This window comes from Cygnus atratus, chromosome 5 (assembly GCF_013377495.2).
Source record: "Cygnus atratus isolate AKBS03 ecotype Queensland, Australia chromosome 5, CAtr_DNAZoo_HiC_assembly, whole genome shotgun sequence".
NCBI classification, from domain to species: Eukaryota; Metazoa; Chordata; class Aves; order Anseriformes; family Anatidae; genus Cygnus; species Cygnus atratus.
Window position 1 is genome coordinate 37,343,163 of NC_066366.1, and position 26,955 is coordinate 37,370,117.

The 26,955-nt window shown below is 46.7% G+C and overlaps 1 protein-coding gene and 1 long non-coding RNA gene across 2 annotated transcripts; one reads left to right on the plus strand and one right to left on the minus strand.

Annotated features, from left to right (window-relative positions):
- Positions 1-538: 538 nt before the first annotated feature.
- On the minus strand, positions 539-2,226 carry LOC126913333 (uncharacterized). Its single transcript, XR_007708408.1, has 3 exons — positions 2,094-2,226; positions 1,895-1,974; positions 539-752 (listed from the first exon to the last, which is right to left on the minus strand). It is a non-coding gene; the product is annotated as an uncharacterized LOC126913333 (long non-coding RNA).
- An 8,582-nt stretch (positions 2,227-10,808) lies between these two features.
- TH (tyrosine hydroxylase) lies at positions 10,809-26,646 on the plus strand. The gene is made up of 13 exons (XM_035539666.1): positions 10,809-10,898; positions 14,437-14,640; positions 17,904-18,078; positions 18,224-18,312; positions 18,528-18,595; positions 20,371-20,421; positions 21,108-21,253; positions 21,671-21,806; positions 21,900-21,969; positions 22,608-22,664; positions 23,248-23,343; positions 23,510-23,643; positions 26,487-26,646. Exons 1-13 carry the CDS (start codon positions 10,809-10,811, stop codon positions 26,644-26,646), a joined length of 1,476 nt encoding a protein of 491 aa, XP_035395559.1.
- The last annotated feature ends 309 nt before the right edge of the window (positions 26,647-26,955 follow it).

Sequence of the window (26,955 nt, forward strand, 5' to 3'; positions counted from 1 at the left end):
GGCATCGGGGACCTGAGCAGGAGATGGGAGGACGAGCTGCTTCTCTGCCCCCCAAAATGGGGTGTTTTGGGGCACCTTCAGACACAGACACCTCCAGTGGTGCTTGGAGGAAAGAGTCCCACCTGAGGAGATGGCAGCAAGCAAGGAGCTGTGCAGCTGATTTGGGTATAACACCAATGTATTATGGCAAATAAAAGAACGCAGCGAGGCATCCTATTATTGACAAGAGCACAAAGTGGTCTTTATATAAAAGTTGCCCTAGGAAACTGAAAAGTGCATCGGCTGGTTGGAGAATGGGAGACACTTCCTTTCCTTTTTTTTTTTTTTTTCCTCTTCTTTCTGTTTTGGAGGTTTTTCAGGTGGGATTTGCAAGAGGATCTATTTCAAAAGCTTATTATTGTTATTGTTATTATTATTATCTTTTCCATTCTTTTTCTTTCCATTGACAAGCCCAGAATGGCAGAATGGTTGCTGTTGGAAAGGGTCTCTGGGGATCACCTGGTTGAGCTCAAGCAGAGCAGACTTCTTGGGGCTGGGTCCAGCCAGGTCCATCAGCAGCCCCAGGGCTCCACGGAAAGTTTCTTTCCTGCTGGTTGGCCCCCAGTACGTACTGGTGCATGGGGTGATTCCTCCCCAGGGGCAGGACTTTGCATTTTCACTTGCTGAGCTTTGTGAGGTTCCCTCCTGCCCACCTCTCCAGCCTGCTGAGGTCCTTCTGAAGGCCATCATGGCCATGTGTCTGCCCAGTGTTCCTGTTTGGGACCACAGATATGAATATCGCAGGAGTAAACCAGTGGGAATAACATAAAAGGCATCTTCTATCTTGGAGGTGAAGATGGAGACCAGACTGCCTGACCATCCAAAGTCTGGAGTGACCCTGCATCTCCCCTGCCCTGGATGAGGTCCTTGTGGGCTGCCACAAGGTGTGGGACATGAGCTGATGACACTGACCCAAAACGGGCAGTGGGGCCGCACCAGCCCCGTACCCTTGGCTCATCTAAAAGCAGGGCTGCAGTCTGAGCATCGCTGGTTCTGATCAAACAGGGGCTTAGCAGAAACCTTCTCCACGCATGGCCGGGGCTGAAAAGCAGAGCTGCGTCATGGGGAACAACAGGCAACTGTCTCCGCTACCAGCGTGTGCTGCTTATCGGCAGGGCAGCCAGAGGGCTCCATTTAGGGCCGTGTTTGCTTTGCCTGACTGCGGTGCTGCGATAGGGGCTGTGGCAAGACACAGCCGCTGCCAACGTCAGCGCTACGGCTGCCTGCTCTCATCCCAAACCTCCACCGGGTCCAGTCCAAAGCCACGTGCCTGCCTTCTCCAGGCTTTCCTCTATCTTCCCTGCTTATATTTGCCCAGTTCACCCCGATCTGAACCTATCTGAAAGTCCCCTTCCTGCCTTCCTAATCCCTCCATCTCTTTGAAAAGCAAAAGGGAATGCTCAGGTTTTGCTTAGTCACTTCCAAAATGCCCAGCGCCAGGGTGAGGAGCTGGGATTGCATCCCGGCCCCCCTCGGCTCCCCATCCTCAGCAATTTCTTGGCCAATGTCAGGAATAATTATGCCTTGCTAATGGCAGGGGACTGGAGGGGCTGCTCCAGCTCAGCTCACTCCATAATGACAGGTTATTGGGCACATTGATCCCGCTCACCTTTCTGAGCAAGGAGGCTGCAGCATCTTGCAGCTTCACGGCACCGTCCCAGAGCCTGCATGTCCTGGAGTGCTGGTGGCCACCCTGGGGCATCCTCCAGGGCAGGAGGCCTTGCTCAAGATGACCCAAGACTTGGGGCTAGATTCTTGTTTTGAGTTTTGATGGAGACTGACTTTCTACATTTTGGATGCCCTTTTGAAATGCTGGAATAGGGGATGTGAGGGTCTGACCTTGGGTTTTACTCACTTGCAGTGCTGTCCCTTGCCAGCCAGGTAGTTTCTGAATGGATGGAGAGCCTTGGTCACCTTCCCACAGAGCGGCGAAATCTGAAATAGAGACAGCAGCTAGACACAAATGATAAACACATGGGAAGAAGAAACGCCTCAAGGATGCTCAGGTCCTGGAACAGTACATGGGCAGAGGATATAACCTAGGCAGCATTTACCTGGAGATGGATGGAAACGGTGCATTTTGAAGGTTCTTCAGCTCAAGAAGTGCTCACAACCTCAAATATTCAAAGTTTTTTTGCATCGGTAACTTTTTATGCTTTTCCTAGTTCTCTGACTGAGGGTGTTAGCGCTGCTTTCCCTTGAAGGTTTCTTTTGCTCCTCGGTCTATGCTTTTCCTTTCCTCTTTCCAAGGGCACACCCCTCAGCTTTCTGTACCTCTTTCTGCTCTGGTTTTCTTATCTGCCCATGCCTTCCCTTTCATTTCTCCCAGCTAGTGAAAATTTGAAGGCATTTGGAGTCAGCATGAGAGGGACATTTGCCAGGTTTTTCGGAGCAGTCTTGAGGACCTCATTACAGATTTGCTTAGCATGTTCTCTCCCTACGCTGCTGCACTTGAGGCTCAGGCATCAAAAAGTGCCCAGAGCTTTCTATAGGGTTCATTTGTGTTGATACTGCTCAGCATCCCTACAAAATAAAATCCCTTCTAGTATACAAAAAAATACCACAAGATGGATTACCTGAGGTTTCAGAGGGGATAAGCCTGGCACAGTTGTGCTGAAGAAAATGGGATAAGTCTTTTTACACCCAAAACTAGTAAAATTCCCAGTATAATAAACTCGTGCTGAAGAAATATTTGTAAAAGATGACAAACCAGAGAAAGATTTATTTATGTATCACGAGAGCTTTCTTTCATCCCAGTCATGCCAAAGGAATGACTTGGGAAGCAGGGATTTGGTTACAGTCCTGAAGAGCGCTGGATCTGTATCAGCCAAGCAAACCATAGGAAAGTGTTAAACTAACCTTCTGCCATCCCATTATCAAAAAGAAAAGAATAAAAAAGGAGATAATCCTTGTTTAAATATCACAAGCAGCAGCTGAGTCAGTGGGAGCTTTAGACTGGAAATGTCAGAGAGGAATTTAGATTTTCAGAGCAGTTGCTGCTCTGCAATTATCATAAGTCACTTACAAGGACCCCTTGTCTTTCGTTGCCCTCAACCACACATCTGCAGGGAGGGGGAGCAGAGACAAAACACATGGCCCTACCAGGGACTGATAAGGGAAACCGAGCGCGATCCCACTAAAGGCACAAGGCAAATCCCTCCAGGCTATGACCAGGCTTCTCTGACTGTAGGTCGGATGTAGGCGGGTGAAGGCAAACCGACGGGAGAGGCAGGCAGCAATATGAGAAAGAGGAGATTGCTGGAGAAAATTGCATGTGAGCTTGCCCCCCAAAGGCGTTTATTTGATTCTGGAGCTGTTTTGGGGGTAAGAATGAGGAGGAGACAGAAAAATGGAGATCTGGGGTTTTTCTAGCCTCATATTCTTTCTATGGCTCCTTTCCCCTTTTAAAAGCAAGCCTTGTTGCAGTCTAGCACGTCCCTGACGTAAATTAAATACGTGAAAGCACTATTAGCTCTCCTGAGACAGGTACTGCCCCCACCAGCCTAGGAAAGGGGAGAGGATGAGCACTTAAAACACATAATTTCCACCACATTTTGTAATGCAGAAACATTCATTTTCCCAGCTGGTACATGTGAGAAGACTAAAGACTTCCTCTGCTGGGGTGGTGATTTTATTTTTTTTTAACCTGTCTTTTCTCACCACAAATGTCAGGTTTCCAAGGCAAGGTCTTTGCTAGGTGCAGGGTAGAAGGACCTCAGCCATCCTGTTCTGGGAGGAGATAACAGGGGTCTACCATGCTTTCCTGGCCGGGGCCAGCAGGTACTCCAGCTCCAGTGTTGTGCTTTGTGGTGCTGGGACACTGGGACATCAGAGCCATATATCCTCCATATCTCCTCCGTGTAGCACCTGGGTACAAGCCCCGTTAATCTTACCCTGTCCTGTCTCATTGTCTGATGGACACAGTCTTCAGGCGAGGTATCCCATTCTGGTTAGGAAACTTCAAGCAAAGGGGAACAGGGCTTCCCTGATGGGTTTGCTCACCCTCACTGTTAAAAATGTGCCTCCTACTGCTAACTTGAACTTGTCTTCTCTGCCTAACTTCCAGCTACTGATCCTTATATTGTCTTCTTCATTAGATTAAAGTATCTGTATTTGTAGAGGACTGTTCTAGAAGTGGGAGAACAGGAAATATCATATTGTAGACCCTGCTTTTCCATCGTGTCATCCCAGTAGCTTAACGGTAGAATTACTCAAGTCAGGCATATTGTACCAGTATAGATCTCTGACTCTTTTCTTTCTTTACTTTCCATGACTATGGATCAATAAAATGCTGTTGATACACTTTGAAGATCCAGAAGACAAGCACAGGGCTTTGATGAGTCATCCTCTTAAGCCTGCTGGGAAGCATGAACCTCGCCATGGGTAATGCATTTGCATTCCTCCTCTGAAAAGAAAAGGGAAATATTTTCCCATGTATTTACTTGATGGCTACCTGTTAGGAATAACAGATAAGATCCGGAGCAGATGTGAATCAACAGGAAAACATTGACTTCACTGCGAAATGCTGGCGCCAATTTCCAATGCAGAACTGGTTGCATCTACATAATAGATCTCATCCATGTGAGGCTGAATGCAAAACGCTGTTCTGCCTATAAACAGAACTATGAATAAACATTTGTATGAAGTCAATACGGTGACATTTTCATAGGTCTGAGACCCTTTGTGTGACTCCTAATGCTAAAATCACATCAGACCTTTTGTCTGACAGGCAGATGGTTTTTATCCTCCAGTGCCCGAGGAGAGAGGGAGTAAGTTGGCAATTTTGTGTGCACGTGGAAGTAGCATGGACTGCATGGCGCTGCTCCACCTGGCTGAGCCAGAACTGCTGTTATGGAAGATGTGAAAGGGGCTAAAAGGACTGGGAGAAGGAGGTTTATCTATGCCAAAGTGACACGTTCATGACACAGGAGAGTGGTGGATGGAAAACCCTGGGCTTCTTCCAGCATCATTTCCTTCCCCTCACAGCTAGAGCAATAAGGGGTGAGCAACTGGGAATGACCCTAGAGCGAATGTAGGGTGCAGAGACATTCCAGCCATGCTGTGTACCCCTACAGTGCAGGTCCTACTTGTCAGGGGGACTGGTTGCAATGGCTCAAAGTCCTTTTTGTTCCCACACCATCAATTTTGGTGCTGCTAGGACCACACCAACACACTGTGAAACGTTCCCAGCCCTTGGAAAGGGTTATGGGAACTTGTATTGGATCCCTCACCGCTGCTTCCCTTTCACTGATCTGATGATGCCATGAGTTAGATAAATTGTGTCTTACTGCATGGCATGGGTGTATGAGCAAGAGGGCCGTGCCCTCACCTTTCTCTTTTCATCTAGAGAGAGAGTTGCAGGATCCAGGTCACTGCAGACCTCTTAGTGCTAGGACTTCCTTCAAAGGACTTGGAAAAAAAATAAGCAGTAACACCAATCCCTTTTCCACATGTATTGAACAAGGCAAAGACCGATGGAAAATCAGGCTACAGGCAAGAGGAGGCATTTCTCAGGTTTCTGAAAGCAAGCTAAATTCCCCACTGCCCTGGAACCTCTTTTGGCCATGAAGGCATCACAGAGGATGACTTTCCTTTGACCTTGCTCTCGAAGGTGAGGCCAGGAGATGAAGGTTCCCAAGAGTGACAGAGAGGCATGGATCTGCCTTCAGCTGGAGGGCACAGCTCTGAAAAATCAGAATGCTTTGGAAAATATGTAGTGCAAAGCCAAAGGAGAAGGGTTGTGGTGGGAAACAGGAGAGAATCGGACAGCCACGATGGACAGCAAGCAAGGTGAGCGCCTTGGAACCAGCCACATGGCCCCATAGCCCTACATCCCCTTGTTTCAGGGCTCACCCCTCTGAAAGGAGGCTAGAACCAAATACTTCCATCAATTTCTACATCTACTGGCAACTATTAACTGTTTATTTGCAGCAGTGCTGAAAAGAGTGGCAGCTACAGCAATTACCAGCCTGAAGTCTGAAGGCAGGAGGCGAAGGTAGAGTTCAAAGACTTGCCCAAGGCCATACAGTGAGCAGTCAGAAGCGCGCCCCTGGTTTTCTGTGCTGGTTGGTGGCAATAGAATTAGCGCCGGACATTTGATTTTTTTTTTCTTTTCATAATGTTTCTGATGTTCTAGGGCAGGTGTTTACCTGTACAACTTTTTTTTTTTTTTTTTCCAGAAAAGCAAATTCACTGTCAGACTCAATGTTCAAACAATTCTGTGCCAGATCTCCACACGACAGTTACAGTTTCTGGGGGACTCTTTTTCCCCCTCTGTTTGGGAGCTCCCAGACCCCCTTTCAGTCTTTCCTCTCAAAAGGGCTGCCTTTTGTATCACAGACATAAATTAAAATCACAAGGACTGGCAATCCAGGAGGAGACCTGCTGCAATACATGTAGGAAGCTACTTTTCCGCACAAAGGTGAAATTCCCTGATGACCCTGTTAAAGAAGTTGTCTACGAGTTGAAATATAGTGGGCCAGAGGTGTCAGCAATTAGTTTTCCAACCATACAAGATGGCACGCTCCACGAGATGGTGCTTTTTATTCCGCCACCCGCTCCTGACTGTCTGCTTGCTGCCCACATTTCCAAAGAGAAAATTGCTCCTAAGTGCTTCCCCATTGATCCGAGACAAGATGGTTATTTTGGATTCTGCAGTGGCTGGTGAATCATCAATGCAAGGTTTCTGAATTTACACTTGCATGTTCCCAGTCCATTTCCTGAAGCAGAAATGGAGATTGCTGCTGTTTTTATCTCTAAAACTCAGGGTAAATTCCCAGTTCCTGGGGAGAGGGAGATGCCGAGTCAAGCAGCTTGACTTCTCTCTGAAAACCCATTCCCCAATAATTCACTATTTTGCCTGAAATTGCATTGTTTTCTCTGAAAAGTTGATTGTTGTAAAATTTTCCCAGAATTGCAATTTCATTTTTGACCAATGAGAGAAGAATTGATGGGTTTGGAGGCAAGATTTGAGCAGAATGAGCACAAATTGTGACTCTGGCTGTGGAGTTGTGAGACCAGCCAGCCCTATGCTCCGAAACCAAGGGCGAGTGGGCATTTTTGGTGTGTTATAGGAATATTCTCAGATTTATCTGAAAATTGAGATGGCCTTCTGAAATGTGAAATCACGGACACAGAGGTTTGCACTTACTGCTGAAGGTGTTGGCTGTAATCCTTAAGTCATTGGATTTGCACCTGTGGGGGAGAACTATCCTTGGACACATCCCTTTAAAAATGCACTGATAAATACCACAGCATGGAGGCACTGGGTGAGGTTGCACAGACCTACTCCATCTCCTACAGAAACCTCTGGGTTTTGCCACTTTTTTTTTTTTTCATGTCAGTGTTGGTTTTTTTGTTTTGTTTTTCATTTTGCCCAGGGATTCACCCAGCGGTTAGAAGAACAATCCCGGCAACGGGGCTCTTCATCTCCCAGGGGTCACCTCTGTGACTTGGGGAACAGAAGACCCCACACCTGACCCATCCATCAGAGCAGGTCTGAAGTTGCTAAGCCTCCCCTGATCCAGCAGTGCCTTTCTCCCAGGGTTGCAGCAAACATCTCAGAGCCCTTACCAAGGAGCTACACAGCTCTGCTCCTTGCAGCCCCCCTTCCCTCGGGCTCATCTGTTGTGACAGAGCATGAGCACAAAAGTCAGTGTCTTCTAGATAATAAGACTGCAAAGTTAAGAGAGAGATGTGGATTTTAATTACTTTTTTTTCTTTTTTCTTTTTTTTCCTGCTGCTGCCCCGGTCCTAGGGAGGCTGCAATGACGTGGAGGTCTAGGGTGTCATTATGGGTTATTAAACTCCTTTGAGGCACTCAGGGATGTTGAATGAAGAGGAAAAAAAAAAAAAAACACTCTTGATGGAGCTGGCTAACTGTAATTGCTTCGTGTGGCAGACTGTAATTATTCAGGCTAAGGAAGTGAAGAGGGAGAGAGTGCAGGCGGGTGGGAGAAAGAGCAATAGGGGGACCTGGCCACCCCACACGGCCATCAGGGCTGTCCTTCGGTTGTGATGGGAGGTGGCAGCTTGCCCTCCCGTGGGCAGACACAGTCCCTTTCTTTGGTCCTCAGGGGGCCACTTCTGCACCTCAGACCCTGCCCTTGCAGATTCCTCAGCCACCAGAGAGCCCCCCCAGCAGGCTGGGCTGTCATTGCCTTTTGCCACTGCTTCCCCATGCGACTCATACCAAGACCTGTTGCATTACACGCTGTTTCATGATTACATACAGCTACAGGCCGATGCGCGGAGCTCTCTCCAGCTCCCACAGTAAGGGAGCAGGACTTCACTTTGTCTCTGTGCAGCCTCTGTGCTGGAAGGCGTTTCCAAACAATGCGGGGCTCTCGTCACCAGACAGAGAAGGGGAGACAGCTTAGCAGGACTTACAGAAGAGTTGCATGCCTAATTTATCATCCCTGTAAAGGAGAGGGATTAAAAATCAAGAGCTTTGAGATGAACTAAGTAGAAGAACTGATGGGTTTAGATAGAGTGCTGGATTTTACAAGGAGAGAAACAATACGTAATGAAACAAAAGGGAATCAGAAAATATATTCAAAGTAATCCCATCTATTTGTACATTAGTCTTGAAAACTTCCCTGATATTATCAGCTCTTTTTGAAGCCCCTGTTTGTCAGAAGAGCCCTCATATGTGATCTCTGAGTATGTTGCAGCCTGCAGGAAGGCTGACTGACTTGCTCTGTTCCCATATTTGTTAAAGTACTTCACCAATTTTCTCAATTCTTCACATGAACTGGCATTTTAAGGCTATCTTTTCAGCAGCTTGATTAAAAATTTGAATAAGTGGAACTTGCTTTGATGGCTGATTTTAGGTTTATCATCCTTGGCAAATGCTATTCTAAAAAGACCTTTAAGCTAAGTCAGTTACCAACAATAAAAGGTCTATCAAAATGGTCGTTCTTTCTGATTTTAAGGTAAGAAAACAGTATGAAGGAAATATTTTGAAACCTATATTTTCCTGAAATTGAACTGAAAACCACGAACCAAAAATACTGAAATTCTGAATTCAACGTGTTGTTTTAAAGCATTGTGCAAGTTAGAAGAGTTTATCCAGACAAAAATATTCAAATACAAGTACTGTAACTCTCTCCTCCTACCCAAGTCCCCTTTTCTTTCCTAAACAGGTTGGCCCAATCTTGGAAAGGCTTTTCACTGTAAAATTTTCATACTGTAAAGGTGGAAAAGTCTGTGAATAATCATACATTTCTTCAGTACTTAGCCTAACCATGGCTTTCCTTAGTATCTTTGCAACTTCATCCCAAGCCATTTAACACCCCGACGTCATGAAATGGCTTGGGGTGGCTGTAAATCTGCATAAGACAACTTCTCCAGCAAAGCAAACAGGCAGTGGCTGGAAAAGGCATCCTCCTCGCTTTCTTTATATGCTTCCTTGCGGGGGAGTAGGGTATGTACAAACTAATGGAGCTCCAGAGTCCCCAGTGGGTGCTCTTTGTTCATGTATAACATGAAGGATATATCAGTTTTACTTTTGCAGCCTCCTCTGGAGTTGCTTCTTTTTACTGTCAGCCCTCATAGCTTACTGATATGGTCTGGGTTTGCTTTAAAGTCTTGTATTTTCATGAGACCTACCAAGGTATACGAGGAAGCACTAACAGCAGGGTGTCCCTGCTGTGGGAGAGGAGCCCGAAGGATGCTCAGCTCCTTCCTCTGGTTCCCACTGTAACCAACAGCAGTGTCCTCAGCACCCGTAACAAGACAAGCTGCTTGACCCAAGTCAGAATTAATTCTGGCCCAGAACTGGGCCAAAATTTTAGCTGCTGCCAACTGCTCACTCAGGCTCCAGCATCTACCACCCTCCAGGCTCTGGGGGCTTCCCCAGTTGCCTTGGCGGGGCTGATCTGCACCCTGGTGTTCCCAGGAGGTGGCACAAACCCAGCTTCCACACCAACAAAGGCACCAGGTGCCCTCAGCAGACAACTTCCAAGGCATGCTCGCCACCAAGCATCCAGGGAAATCCAACTGTTTTCCCTGCTGCAGGGGGCTTTGGACAGCCTGTCCCCAATGCTGTGGTGGCTCACACAGAGCAGGACAACATTTCTTTGGTGCCAGAGAGCTGCTGTGGATCCCACAGGGGGAAAGGACCCCTCCTGCACTCAGCAGAAGAAGATCCTCAGGTTAGGTCCTGAGGTGCCACCCACTGCCATAGTCCCAGAGGTCCTCAGCCATTTGGGTATTTGGCCTCTGGAGAATTACAGCAAAAGGAGCAAAGCCATTGGGAAGGCAGGATTGACAGGTGTTTTTTTTTTTTTTCCTCTCTCTGAAGCTTTTCTCACAAGCAAACAAGGAGAAAATAAAAGGCTGCATCTCTTCATTCCTTTCATTTTGTCCTTTCACGGATCAAAATCCTTTCACGCAATGCCCAAGCTGGGGAAGTAAATGTGCAGCAATGAAACGTGGCATGAGAACGAACTCCACCAGAGGAAAGGGAAGCGGGGGAACGGAAAACAGAGCAGAAATCTTTTGGGCACAGCAGAACAAGTGGGGGGAGCAGCAGGTCTGCGAATGCAGGGTGTCTGCAATCTTTGTGGCAATTAGATTTAATGGGACAGAAACGTTTCTCTCCTTTACGTCCCCTCCTCCTCTCAGCCCGAGGGGGAGAAAGGAGGGAGGTGGTGATGGGGGGGGGTGACGGGGGGGGGAAGATCTGAAAGTCTTTGACGTCAGCCTTGCCCTATAAAAAGCTGGCAAGGAGCTGAAAAGCAGAGAGCAGAGCTCGTGGCAGAGTGAAGATGCCAACCCCCAACATCTCCACCTCTGCAGCCAAAGGCTTCCGCAGGGCGGTGTCAGAGCTGGACTCCAAGCAAGCCGAGGCCATCATGGTAAGACAACCCTACCCCACTTCTTCCCCCCCCCCTCCAAACAGTGCAGCCTCTCCTCTAGCTGTAGGCAGTGGCAGGCAGGGATAGAGAGGCCAACGCTGTCAGTGGGGGGCTTACCCCAGCCCTGGCTCCAGGCTGGCAGAAGAAAATTTCCCACATGCTCCTCTCTACATATTGGTACTTGTGAAATGCAAAGATTTAGGGGGATGAAAGCTCAAACGAACGTACTTCTACCCCCTTGCAACCAAAAGCAACTTAAAAAACCTCTAGACCTAAGGCAGAAGTAACAAGGTATCGCCAGTGTGTAATGCAATTTGAAAACTTTAATGCTCTTGCTGATTGCAAGGCAATAAATTGCACAGATTTCACCTGTTATAGCTTAATGAAAAAGAGTGCCTTTTATTTTGGGGTACATGCAAGGCACAGGCAATTTGCTCCGTTTGTTTGAAGTTGCTCTGTCCCAATATATCCTTCCCCCGTTTCTACTCATGCTCCTCCCTGGACTGATTTAGGGCCCTGGTTTTACCTCGGGGAATACTTCTGCACACACCAAAGCTACAGGTGTAAGGGAAAGGAGAGGAAAACATCCCGCTAGGCTGCCATGTGCCTTTAGAAACCAAATTCTGGTGAACCCCTTGGACTGTCTGTAGGGACAATCCCCACCTAAACCAAATGGCTGGGACCCCAGGGAAAGGATGGAGACTGGTGGCATGGGACAGCCCTGTGGGTCAGGGACATGGCCAGGCTGTGGGTGGCCCTTAATGGCACAGGGAGGGGACACCCCTGGGATGCATGGTGGGAGGAAATGTGGTGGAGGCAGCAAACCATGTTTTGGAGCATGTGGCATGTCAGAAAGGAAGGGAAACATTTAGCAAACAAAGAGGTAAACTCTATTTCTCTAATAGATGAAAACTGGGGAAGGCTTCTGTCTTGTACAGCCATTTTCACCCTGGCAAAATAACAAATGCTCGCATGGTTCTTTGAAAACGGGGATTTTCCAGGCTGCTTTGTCAAATCAGTACTCGAGACTCCTGGCTGCTGCCTGGTTATCGGGCAGGTTGGGCTGCTGCAACACGTTTGGTGGGAAGCAGGGCACTGAGCAAGGGGCTGCAGGAATCTAGGTTCACTGGGTGCGCAGGAGCGCAGCCACCTGGATGAGTGCCTCCTACAGCCCAGAGCAGACGTAAGACCTCAGCCCACCTCTGCATCCCTTCTTTGAATAGAGATTCTCAGAACAGCAAAACCAAATTAAAAACAGCCCTCTTACCTAGCTTAGGAGATCGCCATGATCTTATGGTTTATTCTGCTGGTTTGTATCAAGCGAGGGGCATGGCTCTGCACTTATATGTGACAGCACGTCCCCAGCCTTCATGGAGTCCTCAGGCCATTGGCCACCCAGCCCCTGCCCACCACCATGTCAGCTCCAGCAGGTGTCTCCCCTCTGAGCTTTGCAATCCCAGAACTCTTCCACACCAGAAGGTGTTTCACACATCAGCTGTGCCAGCCAGAGATAAAACTCACCCTGTTGAAAGTCTTTCTGTTGTATATTTAGATTTTCTACTGCTAATAAGTTTTTACGAGACACCTTGTAGCTGCAGCAGGGCTTTGGTTGCAGTGTTCAATCAGATGGCAGCTGGATGCCAAAGTGCAGGAAGGATTGCCCAGGACTGTTGCAAATAATGAGCCCAAATGCTTTAATTCAGAGCATTGTATTTTTAATGGCTCTTCTCAGGCTGGACACTCAGAGCAGCAGCAATTTCAAAGTAAAAACTAAGTACTCCTTTGTACGAAGTGAATGACCACATCAGACTCTAGCCCCAGATAGGTAAATGTTTTACAAAAATCAAATTAAACTTATTATTGTAGCTGGACAGTTATACAGGGAGCTACTCCGTGGGGAAACTTGGAAATACTACATAATAACACCTTCCAAAGAATGGAAGGCATTTACCATGACAGATCAGTTTGGTTAGTTTATATGCAAAAATGCCTAAATCCCCTCCCAAAAGGAGATATTTCCCTGATGAGCACAAACGTGAGAGGCAGGGGAGACGATGTTGAGAGGGAAAGCATGCAGCCAGGCAGCAGGCAGACAGACCCCCCCACCACCCTGCTGCTCTTTTCCCTAACAAAATCCAGCCTTGGTCTTTTTTTTTTTTTTTCCTTTTTTAAACTTCCCCACCCAAACCATGCTGGTGTGGAGCTAAGCAGCTCCCAGGACCCCTCGACAGAGACTGGACCCCCTGCTCCCGCCTGCCAGTGACACAGGTTCTCACACCATCAAACCTCCTTCCAGTGCCTTTTTTTAGGCTGATTACAGCCTAAACGGGGGGGGGTCTGGCTCCCCTCCTCTGCCCCTCTCCACCCCAGAGGAAAAATCATATTGCACCTTGGGACACAATGCAATAAAACTTCTGTAGCTAAAGCACTTTGGATGGCTGCAGAACGCAGATCCTTGGGCCAGCACAAGACTGTTTGCCCTGCTTATTGCGGGCACCTGAAAGCAAACAGCAGCTTAGCTTTAAACGTGGTAGCAATGTAAAACACACGCTTAAAGCTGAACACATATTCGCAAGCTCTTAAAAGTTACAGCCCAGGATATTTATTAGATCTCTTCTCTCTTTGGGCACAAATACTGCCAATTTAGACAAGTGGCAATATGTACTTATTTGTTAGACAATGTTTCTCAGTGCTGCAAGGAATAAAGTGGTTGAAGATCAGCAAATATTATTCCAGAGGGGTGTCTTTATTAAAAAAAAAAAAAAAAAAGGACTGGGGAGAAGCTCATGGGCTGATGGCTAGAGGTGCTGTGTTTTCCGGGCTGTATTTCAAATGTCAGGGTAGCCCTGAAGCCAGGTTTATGTCAGCTTAAAGCATCCAAGAAGGTTTTCAGAGGAAACATTGTGTTGGGCTTTGAAAATTAGAGAGAAAACAGGCTTAGTAGCTGAGCAGGCTATGCTTTTCAAAGGAAGACCTCAAAAATTTCAAAAGATAGGGAAGGCATTCCTTGTTTAGCAGAAGTTATTTTCCAGATATTTTCATCAGAAAATGGCTGTGGGATGTGTGTTTCAGTGCAGCTGTGGGTGTGCAGGCAGCAAGGGCCTTGTTTCCAGCAAGGGCACAGCTGTGGGCTTCAGCTGTCCCTCAGTGTCTTCTTCTCAAATGGCTTCATGTTTATCTAACACCTCTCCCCTTCACTTCATCAGACACTTGAAAAGCATGCAAGATTGTTTCTGACTTTTAGTTTTTGAAAAATATTGAAAGCTTTTGCTATGGAAGTTGAGGGGAGAAGCCCACTTTAGTCATACCACAAGCATATTTTCAACAGATTTTCCCCAAAGCTCCACATTCCTGAGTTCACTCCTAATGCCTCAGTCCTCCTCCTCAAACCTTCCTCTGCAAAGCTAGGCAAGTCAGCACAATCTTCCCCATCCTCCCCTGTTCAGACACCTTGCTCACTTCTCACCCAGCTACTGGGGTCACCTCTGATCCCCTGTAGCTCTATTACAAGTGTTATTTTTTTCTGTTCTGCCTCCAGTCTCCACGGTTCATCGGTAGACGTCAAAGCCTCATCGAGGATGCCAGGAAGGAAAGAGAGGCTGCAGCCGCAGCCACTGATGCCGCAGAGTCCACAGAGACAATTGTCTTTGAGGAGAAGGATGGGAGAGCCATGCTGAACCTCTTCTTCATGCTCAAGGGAGCCAAAACATCACCACTGTCCCGAGCACTCAAGGTGTTTGAGGTGAGTCCCTAACTGGTTTCACTGGCCTCAAGGAACACACTATACTTTTCATGGTGGTTCTGTGGGAAATAACACTTGAGTCTACTAAAGACAATTCAGGCTGGGTCTGACTACTGCAAGTTATATGAGTTAGTTGTCTGCATCATCTCCTCACAGTCATGTTTCACTCATGCCCTAGCATGCTCGCACTAGGAATGAGCCCTACCTCTGCACTTTAGTGCTTTTATAACACTCTGGGCTGGATTTTGCTTAATTACTGGAGTCAGCCACACAAGTTGACACCCACAATCCACACCCACATTGCTTGTAGCATACTGACAGCCCCCTCTACTGCTCAGCACTTCAGCTTCATGCACAGGGCTCTGATTCCACATTCAAAACATGCTGTATGCCCTGCATGGTTACAGAGTAGGTCCCCCTTCCGCAGTACTATCAGCACCTGGGTCAAGGCTTTGTTAGTCTCTGATTTGTGTGGTAAAGGTTGGTTCCCCCACAGAGGTGCAGCCTGTAAATGGCTTTAATATCATGGGAAATTCTTAACTTGTTGAGCTTTTTTTTTCCCCCTAGCCAGCAATATAATCTTCTGTTACCTAGGATCTCAGTACCATGAATGAAAAGACTGAGATAAGCCCTGGCTATTTGAACAGCAACCAAAACACGACAATTTACATTTATATAGTGCATTGTCATCCAGAAAGGTTCAAAAGTGTTTTGCAAACTTAGGGTCTGAGCTATGTTTTATCTATGGTAGTTTAATCTCATTAACTTCAGCAGAGAGAGGAGAGGACAATTTGTTCCTATTAGTCAGTCACGTGGGTTGTAAGGGACATCCAGGGGTCCCTGGTCCAAACTTCCGCTCAGAGCATGTCTGGTTGCAGCAGATTGCTCAGGGCCACGTTTGTTGCATTTTGAGTATCACCAAAGCAGAGATTCCATAGCATCCTTGGACCTCTGTGTGCTGTTGGTTTTTTGTCATTTTTTTTCCCCAATGAATTTGCTTTCAGTTTGTGTCCATTGCCTCTTGTCCTCCTGTCACGCACTTTTAAAATGACCCTGGCTCTGTCTTCTTTACACCCTCCCACCAGGTACTAGTACACAGCAATCTCTCCCCTGCACCTTCACTTCTTAAGCCTGAGCAAATCCAATTCCCTTCCTCTTTCTTCATATAACACTGTGCTCCAGCCACCTGTACACCTTGGCATCCGTCCACTATACCTGTTACAGCACATCAATGCCTTTCTTCTATGAGACACAGCACTCCAGATGTGGTGTCCCTCATCCCAGATAGAGAGGAGAAATCACTTCCCTTGACCTGTTTTCTACAGTCTTGTTACTACACTTCAGTACGTGGCTGGCCTTGGTCATCACAAAGGCACTCTGCTAGCTCATATATTGGTATACATTACTATAAAACACTTTCTCCCACACAAAGTGCAACCATTTCTGGGATAAAACCAGACCATAAGCAACACCATATAGCCAACCACAATGCAACAATTATATTTGGGGGATACGCATTTCCCCTTAATCAGAGGACATTCTGGCTATAGAACATGCAGCACTACCTCTGATGTTCTTGTGAAAAGTGCTTCAGATCTTCAACCATTACAAAGCATCTTGCATCTTCTCTACAAAGACTGTTTCAAGAAAAGTTTTTTGTGCAACTTATGATTCTTGTCTTAAGACCAAAAGAATCCGTAACATACGCCTATGAGAAAACAGTCTTGGCATTGCCATGGCTGGGTCTCCTTCCTAAGAGAAGTTCACAGCTGCCAGAGAAGGCATGAAAGATCCATCAGTGTAACATCTCAAATGTCACACACCACTTAGAGGGTATGAAACATGGAAGTATAGGTTCTTGTAGTTGGTAGATTTTGTTACAGTGCATCTATAATTTAAACAATTTTTAAACATAAAGCAAGAAGTAGGGGCAGTTTATGTCCAAATATTGTTTCTTTCTCATGCAAATTACTTGCTGCATAAAGATCTCTCCTGGTAAAAAAGCTCTTTGAGCTTGTCACAGAGAGAGCTTTAAAGATAATAAAAAGTCAAGCATGTCAAGCCACAACAGAGAAAGATTCATTTCCTAGATCCCTCTGGCAATGCAGGTACAAGATATGAAAGCAGATGGGCATAATGACATTTGCCTCATCATGAACCAGGCTGCAGGGAAGCTGGTTTCACTCTGCTGTATGTGTTACATGCAGCCAAAGCATAGGTAATGCAATCACAGCTGTCAGATTAATGCAAAGGTATTGATTGTTGAGGGGACAATGTAATAGTGTAGTTGGTAGATACATTCAAAAACACAATCCTAAATTTAATTTACCTGTGGCATTGCATCTGTTCCTTCTCATCTTTCTGCCTCTAATTAACAGAAGAAATTGTGTCCTTTCTTCTACCACAGATCTCCCAGAGACATTGGAAAGGTTGGGTCATTGCAGGGACTTGGGCTTATACTAACGGTTTTCACAGAGCTGAAGATAATATCCAAAAAAACCTACTAGGGCCCTTCAGAAAACTATAGACTGTTTTGTCTCATTCTTTGAGTGAATTCAGTTCTGATAGAGCCCCACATTAACACTATTAGAGTCTGGACAGAGCTCAGCATATAGCTGGACGTAGGCAGAACAAATGTTCTTCAAACTCTTCCTCTGCTCCTCAAGAACCCTTACAAAATAAACAGAACAAATCAGTTTCTCTTACCCTTTTGATCATTTCAGCATTGAGATATGAGTTTCACAGGGGTCTTCATATCAACAACTATTGGCAAGAGTGAAGCCAGACTCTTCTGATGTGGGGCATTAAGCAGCAATGAGATAGTCAAACATTTGTGATGTAGGCACGGGGATCTCCACCTCCATCATGGGCCGGCCCAGGCAGCTGTGGTTCAGCACCACGGCCAGCACCCCAAGCCTGCCTGAGCCTGCCCCTCCTACATCAGTGCCCCCAAATTTAGGAGACTGAAGGAAAAGGGGATCATAGAAGTTGGCTTTTTGCTCTGTCAATTTGCCCTCTTGATCCAATTTCCTCTGCCACTGTGAAAGTTTTCTGTTGGTAAATCACTGACCAGCCCAACTGATTGTCTGTCCAGAAACAAAACCCATGGAATTAATAGATAAGTGTTTACATCAGTTAAAAAAATAATAAAAAGGACAATGGGGACCTCCCCACAAACACACATCTTTGGAGAGTACCAGTAGGTGTTTCATGTGTTACAGACTTGTTTAATGCTTTTGTTCTCTTTCTCCCTGTTCTACAAGACATTTGAAGCTAAAATTCACCACCTGGAGACAAGACTGAGCCGAAAGCCCCGTGAAGGGACTGCTGAATTGGAGTATTTTGTGCGCTGTGAAGTCCACAGCTCTGACCTCAATACTTTCATTAGCTCCATCAAGAGGGTAGCAGATGATGTGAGGACCACTAAAGAAGACAAATGTAAGAAACTTACAATATATTTGATATTAATATTTGATATATAAAAGAAGACTGCCTCAGGGTCACCTCCTTGCACACTTCTCCATTGAGTCCCATATCCATCTTCCATTTCCAGTCAGTTTTTCCTCCTTCTCTTTCCCCACAGTTCACTGGTTTCCCAGAAAGATCTGTGAATTGGACAAGTGTCACCATCTGGTCACTAAATTTGACCCTGACTTGGACCTGGATCACCCGGTGAGTTAGTCTGCACGGGCACATCTTTGCATTTGAATTCTGAGCCATCCCTCAGAAGGAAGGGGCTGAAGAACAACCATTGATGCAGCTGGTTGCGGAACTGTAGTGCAACCACCACCATGAGAGAAGTTGCTCCAGCCAGTGATGAATGTTATTGGGTTAAAAATTTAGTAACTGATTAAAAATCATGTCTCTGTTCCTACTTGTCATCCCAGGGCTACTCTGACCAAGCATACCGCCAGAGGAGGAAATCAATAGCAGAAATCGCTTTTCACTATAAGCAGTAAGTCTTTCCTAGCATCCATACAGAAATAACACCATGACAATGCAGCCTATTGGGAACTCGTTATGCTACTTGCATGAGACTTCTTGTTTTGTCCTCCATTCAGCCTTGCCAGCTCCTTGTGTGTTTTTCTCCATGCATTTTAGTTTCTTCCTAATTTAAAAATGTCTGCAGTCCTTAATTCATATATGAATAAAGCCAGAATACACCTCCTGCATAACAAAAGCTGCTCATAATTCCATCAGATCTCTAACTTCGTTTTGAAACGTAGCCTCTCTTTCAGAATATCTAGTCTCAACTTCAAAGTTTCACATACCGAAAAATATACCGCATGACTAAAAAATTTGTTCCAATGGCTCATTATCCTGGCTATGGAAAAAGTTTTTTTTTTTTTTAATTATTTAACATTTAATATTTTAAGTGCAAAATGATCTTCGGTAGCTTTAACTTTCACCCAGTGGATCATACTTCTTTCTACATACTACCTAGTAGTCTTTCATCTGTTAGATGGAATTCTGCTATCAGACCTTTTTTATTTTTTTGCTGTGCTGGCATTTATAGAATCTTAAGAGGTTCGCCTCTTAACTGCCTCTGATAAATTAAGTAGATTCCAGTAATGATCTCATCATTGTCTTATATAGAATTAAGACCATCTCTTGTACTCCTACTTAATACTTTTGTTCTGACGTATGCAGTGATAGCTCTCAATATTTTTGCTACAACATCAGGCAGCTCTAATATTCAGTTGGGTTTGTAAAGTATTCCCTAGATCCTACTCAGTAGTGCTGACTTCCAGTATAATGTCCCACTCTCTAAGCAGGGCTTTAAATGTAGATTCCTGTAGAGAGCCATGCAGAAAGCAGGCTATGGAAATTATCTGGGTCACCGTCTTTCAGCTACCTGTGCAACTGATGTGATCCCAGCACAGCTTACTGCTCTGTTTGGTTTCATGTTTATTGCAAATTTGAAGTCCAGAGTACACCCATTGATGTTTTTGTCCTGTACTAATACTAAATGCATGGAAAGTCACTGTGCCAGCAACGATGTCCTGAGGGGCCCAAGAAAAATGCTCTCCTAAGATAATGCAAACATTTAGGATGCCTTCTCTTGAATCTCGTCTGCAGGTTAGCATTCACAGTCTGCTGTGTAACATCCCTTCAGGCTGTGAATGGAACAGGAACTATACTTTATCTCTGTCATACGTGAATATCTCATGTTTAAATACAGAACAGAAGGATTTAGGAAATACAATTGTTAATTATGAAGTAGAAAAGGCAAGTGTCAGTCTTCAGTTCCCATTTATAATATTGCTGAGATTCATTTTTCTTGCTGCTTTTAATCTCACTGACAATACATTATTCTGCAGTTCAAATACATTTAGTTTTCCTAATTATCTGCTTTTATTTCCCACCTACTGATTCATTTCCCCAGCCATCAGCTCCCTGTAGCTCAGGCACACAAAATTAATTTCTCACAAAAGGCTTCCCATTTTTCTAGTAAAAAAAACATTTGGGCTGGAAAATCCTATTCCAGCTAAGCTTTTGCTCATCCCTTGTTTATTTATAACCTCTGGTTGAACTAATGCTTTTCTCTGTCTGTATTTGTTGCACCTGTACAAATGACCCATTACCAGAGGCTTGTCCTTCCTGTCACTTGGTTTGGTTTAAAGATTAATCAACATCATACAGAGCTTCTCCAAGGGGCTTCCTTCTCAATGGGGAGAGCAGCCTGCCTCATGCCCTGCTGCTGTCAGTAATGGTGTGCTTGCCTTGCAGCGGGGACCCAATCCCTCACGTGGAGTACACAGCAGAGGAGATCGCTACCTGGTGAGCACTGGTTTAACCCACAGCCTTTAGTGACTTCAACACCAAAGGCTAGGAATTGAAACCTAAATTGTTCTGGTGTGATATTTTGAAAAAAGTACCAGGAGCATAAGTATCCTACTTAATGATTTGTTGTAAAAGCCACTAACATGTTGCAAGTTTATTTTTTTAGATGGTAGGGACTGCATGCAGGAGAGCAAGCTGTCTCTAAAACAGTGATGCTCTGTCTCCTCCTCTCCTGGGGCTGTACCAAAACCACATTCACTCTGCAAACCACAGGAGTTTCCTCCAGAGGAGCTTAACCGAAGAGCCAGTTAGATCAATTTGGAGTCCTGCTGGGTACTCTGACTCCTAAACAAGGTGACCTCCCCCTTATATTGACTGTCTTCATAGCGCAGTTTCAGAAACTAATTTAGAGGGAATATATTAATATATGTCCAGTTACTACCTTGTATATGGTCTTCTGACCTTCAGGTCAGTGCAGGTAGGTCTGTGCAGACATGACTACCGACACTGCAGGCTCATTTGAATGTGTGTACACATTTGTGCAACCCTACAGACATACAAAGAGACAGACTTAGCAGTGCAGAAAGTAAAGGCAAGAAATCTAGAGGCATGAGCACTTGGCAGCACATAACCAGAGGACACGAGTGGCCAAGCCACTGAATGTGTCATCTCTCATCCTGAAGGAAGGAGGTGTACAGCACTCTGAAGAGCCTGTATCCAACCCATGCCTGCAAGGAGTACCTTGAAGCTTTTAATCTACTGGAGAAATTCTGTGGCTACAATGAGAACAACATCCCCCAGCTGGAGGAGGTCTCCCGCTTCCTGAAAGGTGGGTACAAGCCTGGGATGGAGCAGAGGAAAGCCCAGGGGACCTAGCTCTAGGTCTGCCAGGGCTGCAGATTGGTGGTGGCAGCAAGGATGGGGAAATTAAACATGGAGGAGAGCATGAGCTGAGACATGGGAGAAGAGCTGGTGGAGGTTTGTGCATGTCCCAGAGGACAGGGTTAGACACCAGGATGTGGGGGCTACAGCTAAACTTGGTGGGCTACACCTGAAGGCCAAGCCCATCAATGACCCCTAACAAGCAGAAGTTGCTGCTCAGTAGGAGCACAAACATCAGTCTGGGCACTGAAGAAGCCCATTAGTTTCCAGCACTGAAGATTTTGCTTTCAGTGCTGAAAACACAGGATACCAGCACAGCCCGTGAGCTGTACGCCCACCACAAGGACCACGTGCACTGTTTCAGAGAGGACCGGCTTCCAGCTCCGGCCTGTGGCCGGCCTGCTGTCCGCACGGGACTTCCTTGCCAGCCTGGCTTTCCGTGTGTTCCAGTGTACGCAGTACATCCGCCACGCGTCTTCACCCATGCACTCCCCCGAGCCGTGAGTACTCCAGCAATGAACATTTCACTTTTCCCTAATGGGCAAGCTATCTGCTGCTGACCGTGCTTTCCTCCTTCCCCTGGGCAATGGCAGGGACTGCTGTCATGAGCTGCTGGGGCACGTCCCGATGCTGGCCGACAAGACATTTGCCCAGTTCTCTCAGGTAAGGTGGCCATCTGCTTCTTCACCCCGAGAACACCAGGCACTAGGTGGGACACCAGACTGACCTCAGTGACATGCTTCTGGCAAAGGGGTCCAAAGATGTTGCCTGGAGGAGAGCTGCTCCTCTCCAGACTTCACCTGGGTTTTTACTGCACCAGCAGCTGGGCACATTTAACCTGAACACAACAAGCCCACAGGAGATGCGTGGCAGTTCAGGGAACTGATATCTGCTGTCTCAAGGCAATAAAGACTGAGCAACCTGTAAGAGCCTCATTCACAACCTTTTGGTAACCATCAAGGAAAAGGTGGGTTTGAGGAAAAGAGGGCAAGGAGTGTTTTGCTGGTGGTAAAGGAAGGGGATCCCAAGAACAGTGGATGGATGTAATTGCCTGGAGGTGCAGTGGGGCAGCTGGACAATGCCTGGGGCAGGAGGCACTGGGCAGGAGAAGGAAGAGGCCACAAAATAATGTGCAAAAGCAGCATTTCAAACAAATGGTTCCAGCAGGAACACTGGAAAATGCGAACAAATTCCCTGACCTCAACTGCAGAGCAGGCTATGAAATAGACAGGAATTCCCAATAGCAACAGCCTATTGCTGCAAATCTATCCTGAGGTCTACCCCTTCCCTTGTCTTTCCAGGACATTGGTCTTGCATCTCTGGGAGCAACTGATGAAGAAATTGAGAAACTGGCAACTGTAAGTTTTTCTCTCAGCATCATGGAGGCCCCGACCTCTCCGCCAGCATGTCTATGGTACTAGGGGGACTGGTACAGCCTGGTGTGCCCACATTTGCTGGCTTAGGGTCCCCAGCCCTCTTTCACGATGACCATGCAGAGCAGAGATCAGTTAAACAGCAGAGCTCATTTGCACATTAACCCAATTTTCACAGGCACCAGAGCATCATCAAGCATCATATTTCTAATGACAGCACTGCTGGTACCCTTTGGGATGGGATTAAATTACATCCACTTCCTCTGGCTCTGCCTCAACAAGGTGACCCATCCTGCTCCAAGGTCACCATGCGATGCCCAGGCATGCAGGGACCAGCCTGAGGACACCATGTCTGTCCTGACATGGCAGCAGTTTCACTTAGCACTCTGGCAGGGATTGGTGCAGGGTATGGCAGCAGGATATTATCCTCTGTGCATTTGGTGGCCACGTCAGACACCCATTCCTTCAAACATCCCCAAACCCTTGCTGCAACACAAGGGCTCAGAAGGGACAGGGAGATGAAGAGGAAGAACTGTGTTGCCCATGTGTTTTTCTTTTCCTTTCACAGCTTTACTGGTTTACAGTGGAGTTTGGGCTCTGCAGACAGAATGGGATAGTCAAAGCCTATGGGGCCGGGCTCCTGTCATCTTACGGGGAGCTCATAGTAAGTCTCCTCACAAGTTACCTCTCTGCTCCAGACCCTATACTGCAAACACCTTCCTCCTCTGCACAGCTGCAATGACTTTATCTGATCTGTTCTCCACCTCTAGCATGCATGTCCTCCCCAGTTCCCCTCTTTTTATTCTGGCATTTCCTGCCTGTCTCCATAGCACTCCTTGTCAGATGAACCAGAGGTGCGGGACTTCGACCCTGATGCTGCTGCTGTTCAACCCTATCAGGACCAGAACTACCAGCCTGTGTATTTCGTGTCTGAGAGCTTCAGTGATGCCAAAAACAAACTGAGGTAGGACTGGGCACTGAGGGAGACCCAAACAGGGATACAAACCTAGAATATCAAAACAGGGCTTGGCACCTCAGCTACTTTGAGTTCAAGGTCTCAGAAGCACTCTAGTTAGGTGTTTCAAAAATTTAGGCATTTCAAAAATTTAGGCCTAAATAGGCATTCACTCATTTTTCACCTGTAGTAATTTGCCACAGGGCCCAGCTGTGGTATGATTTGCCCAAGTGTTGGTCTTGAGGGCTCAGATGTGGAGGAGTGGGTCAGAGGGGGAGGCACTCATGGAGATAGGACTGAGGGAGTGAAAGAAAGGACAAACCTAGCTCCCTAGTTCTCATAGAAAGGAGTTAAAGACCATCTCCAGTTCCCAGGGAGGCCAAGCAACATAACAGTGGCAGGTCCAGAAGTCAGAGACCCAAAGCACCCCCAGGACCTCCCCTGCTTCCTTGCTGCAGGAAGGCCAGGTGAGGAACCAGCCAGCCACACAGGAGCATCCCACCAGCATGTGTCCCTATGAAACACACATGTTGGGTCATGTAAAAATTTTAGCATAGATGTGAAGATCTGCTCAAAACAGTGTTGTTCTCTGAGTTTAGGAGGCAGAGAAGTGTTTCTTTCTGAGCAGCCACAGGACAACTTACATCTGTCATTTAACCAGCAAAAATCCCAGACATCATTAATAGCTCAAGTTACATGGCATGGATAGTTTTATCCATAGGTGGAAAGGAAGCTTTTGCCTCCTCATCTGGTTAATGTGTTAGCAGACCCCACACAGTATCCCACTAGTGTAATATGGTTTCCCTGTGACAAGTGACTGCAAACAGGATGGAGGCTGCATGGGCAGCTCTACACACAGATGTCAGATCAGAATAACATTTTCTCAGCCATCACCAGAATCACTTACAGGAGGAAAGCTCAGTCCTGCGACACTGAGCTGTCAGAGAAAACTTCTGTCTATACCATTTTGCCTTAGCTTTGGGAGGACATAGGTTGAGACTAAGCACCACATGACATGCATGACTCTGCAGGTCCTGTAAATGGGGTATTTCACATAAATAACGTGGCAGGGACTGCTCTATTTCAACTTCTGCTTTTATGACACTCACTTGCACCACTCATGTAACCCAGAGTCCAGCTGCTCCAAAGCAAGCACCTGGGGAGCCCATCCTCTCACACACACTAGGCTGCTTTAAAAAAACACCCAACTGTTGGCTCATGAGTCATTTCCTTCCATTTAAAAGGGAAAAATACACCACTTCATCAAGATTAGGCTATAAGGTTTTGGTAGTGACAGGCACTTTAAACAATCCTCTTTACAGACCACACAGATGTTACCCTATGAGGTGAAAATATTAAAATGCTCATATTATTTTCATTACTGGCAGCTGCCACCATGGGATTGATTAACAACACTACCCCTCAAGAAAAGCTCTTTTCCCAGAGTTTTCCAGGGTGGACATGCACCCACAGAACCCTTCCTGGCACCCACAGAGACCTGAGCACTTCACCAAGGTGTCAGGCGAAAACATTTGTGTTAGAAGGCAAGTTTCTAACCATCAGCAGAAGAAGGGGGTGGGAAGTCCAAGCAGTTGTGCTAAGAGGCAGCACTGCAGGTGACAGCATTAATAAGCTGGGTGAGATAAGCCACATCTTTCAGGAAGCAGACTAAGCGGGTTTGCAGAAAACCCCTCCACTTGCACTCATTTCCCTTTCCTGCAGCACAGCAGCCCCCCTCAAGCACCAGCCTGCAAGCTTTGGCTATATGACCCCCAGTCTTCTCCTGAGACAGTGGGGTTTTCACCCTAAATCCCGGTAATTCACAGTTAGTCTTCCCCACAGCACACACAACCACCAGAGAAAGCAATGCGTTTCCCTCTTCGTGCAGACCCATAGCAGCCACAAGAGGGTACCCTAAGCTAAGCAATTCAGGAGCAAAAGGGTGAAGCCTCAGCAGGGAGCATGCCTGCCCCAGCATGCCTCCCCACATCTTCCCAGGCCTTTTCAGCACCAGATTTTAGCCACAAGCACCCATATTTAAATGCCCAATTCAATATTAAGAGATAAAAAACACAAGCCTACCTTCAAGAATACACATGCTAGCCTCTGAGCTGAACATGAGAAGCATTCCCCTTGATTTCTTTTCGCCATCAGCTTCACGATCACTGGGCCATGTGCTTCTTTTAAAACGTATCAAGATCTTGCTCTTGAGGTGCATCAGACAAATTCAAGCTTGTCACTGAGATTCGGGCTTCAGTTGACCTTGGGTGCAAAACAGTTCAACTTTGCTCAGCTACACAGCTCAGGTGATGCCATTCCCATCCCCTTGCTCAGGTCTGAGCTGCTCCTGTCAGTCCCACCCTTAGCATGGCCTGCAGCCAGTCATCCCCTCCCCACACAGAGATTAGCAAATAAGCGAATGTCAGAAAGGATTTAGGAATCTAATACTATAATACCACACATTTTCTCTCCAATTAGCCTCTAAATCTCCTTGGCATTTTTGAAAAAGAAAAAGGCAATTAAAGTAGAAAGTGCCTGGAGATAGCCACAGGGGAATAAGTGCAGTGCACCCTCCAGCGTGGTGCAGGCCTATGCTTTTCACCCCAGGAAATCCACAAACTCAGTGCCCCCCTTGCTGAACAGGAGTGATTTCAGCTAACCCTACAGCCCTCTGAGGCTGGAAAGATGGGAAACCAAAGATTTCATGTTAAGCTAGATATTTTGCCTAAGGGAGGCATTAACTTGTTGTGGTCTGGGTGAACAGTGATAGGGAGGAGGAAGAGGAGGGTAGGAGCCAGGCTCCAGGACTCTTTTCTTGTGCCAAGCCCTCTGCACCCTTTCTTTCCTTGCAGGAGCTATGCGGCACACATCAAACGGCCCTTCTCGGTGAAATACGAGCCCTACACCCACAGCATCGAGCTGCTGGACAGCCCCCAGACCATCCGCCACTCCCTGGAAAGCGTAAGGGATGAGCTGCACTCGCTGATTAATGCGCTCAATGTCATAAGTTAATATGAGAACTGGGCTCCTCCCTGCCCCTCTTCCCTCACAGCCCCAAAATGCCCTCACCTAGCTCCCAGGCCATTACTCCTACCTGTTTTCTCCACACATTTGCACTGCTGCCTGTCACCACGCTACCCCAAGAGTTTGCCTCCTCGGTATGCAGGGCCAGCTCAAAGGAGGGCAGAGGGATGGACCCAAAGCCTGCTGGCTTCTGGGGCAGCTTTTTTAGGGACTGCTGGGAGAGGCTTGGCACAGACCAAGCTGCAAAGTTGAAGTCAAGACTTGTGTGAGGAAGAAGAGGAAAGCTGCTTTATGGAA

Excerpts from the sequence above, each read along its gene's own strand:
- TH (XM_035539666.1), top strand. The coding sequence starts at position 10,809 with ATGCCAACCCCCAACATCTCCACCTCTGCAGCCAAAGGCTTCCGCAGG. Across the intron at positions 18,313-18,527 it reads ACTTGGACCTGGATCACCCG|GGCTACTCTGACCAAGCATA; the intron begins GTGAGTTAGTCT and ends TTGTCATCCCAG. Across the intron at positions 21,254-21,670 it reads GGTCTCCCGCTTCCTGAAAG|AGAGGACCGGCTTCCAGCTC; the intron begins GTGGGTACAAGC and ends GCACTGTTTCAG.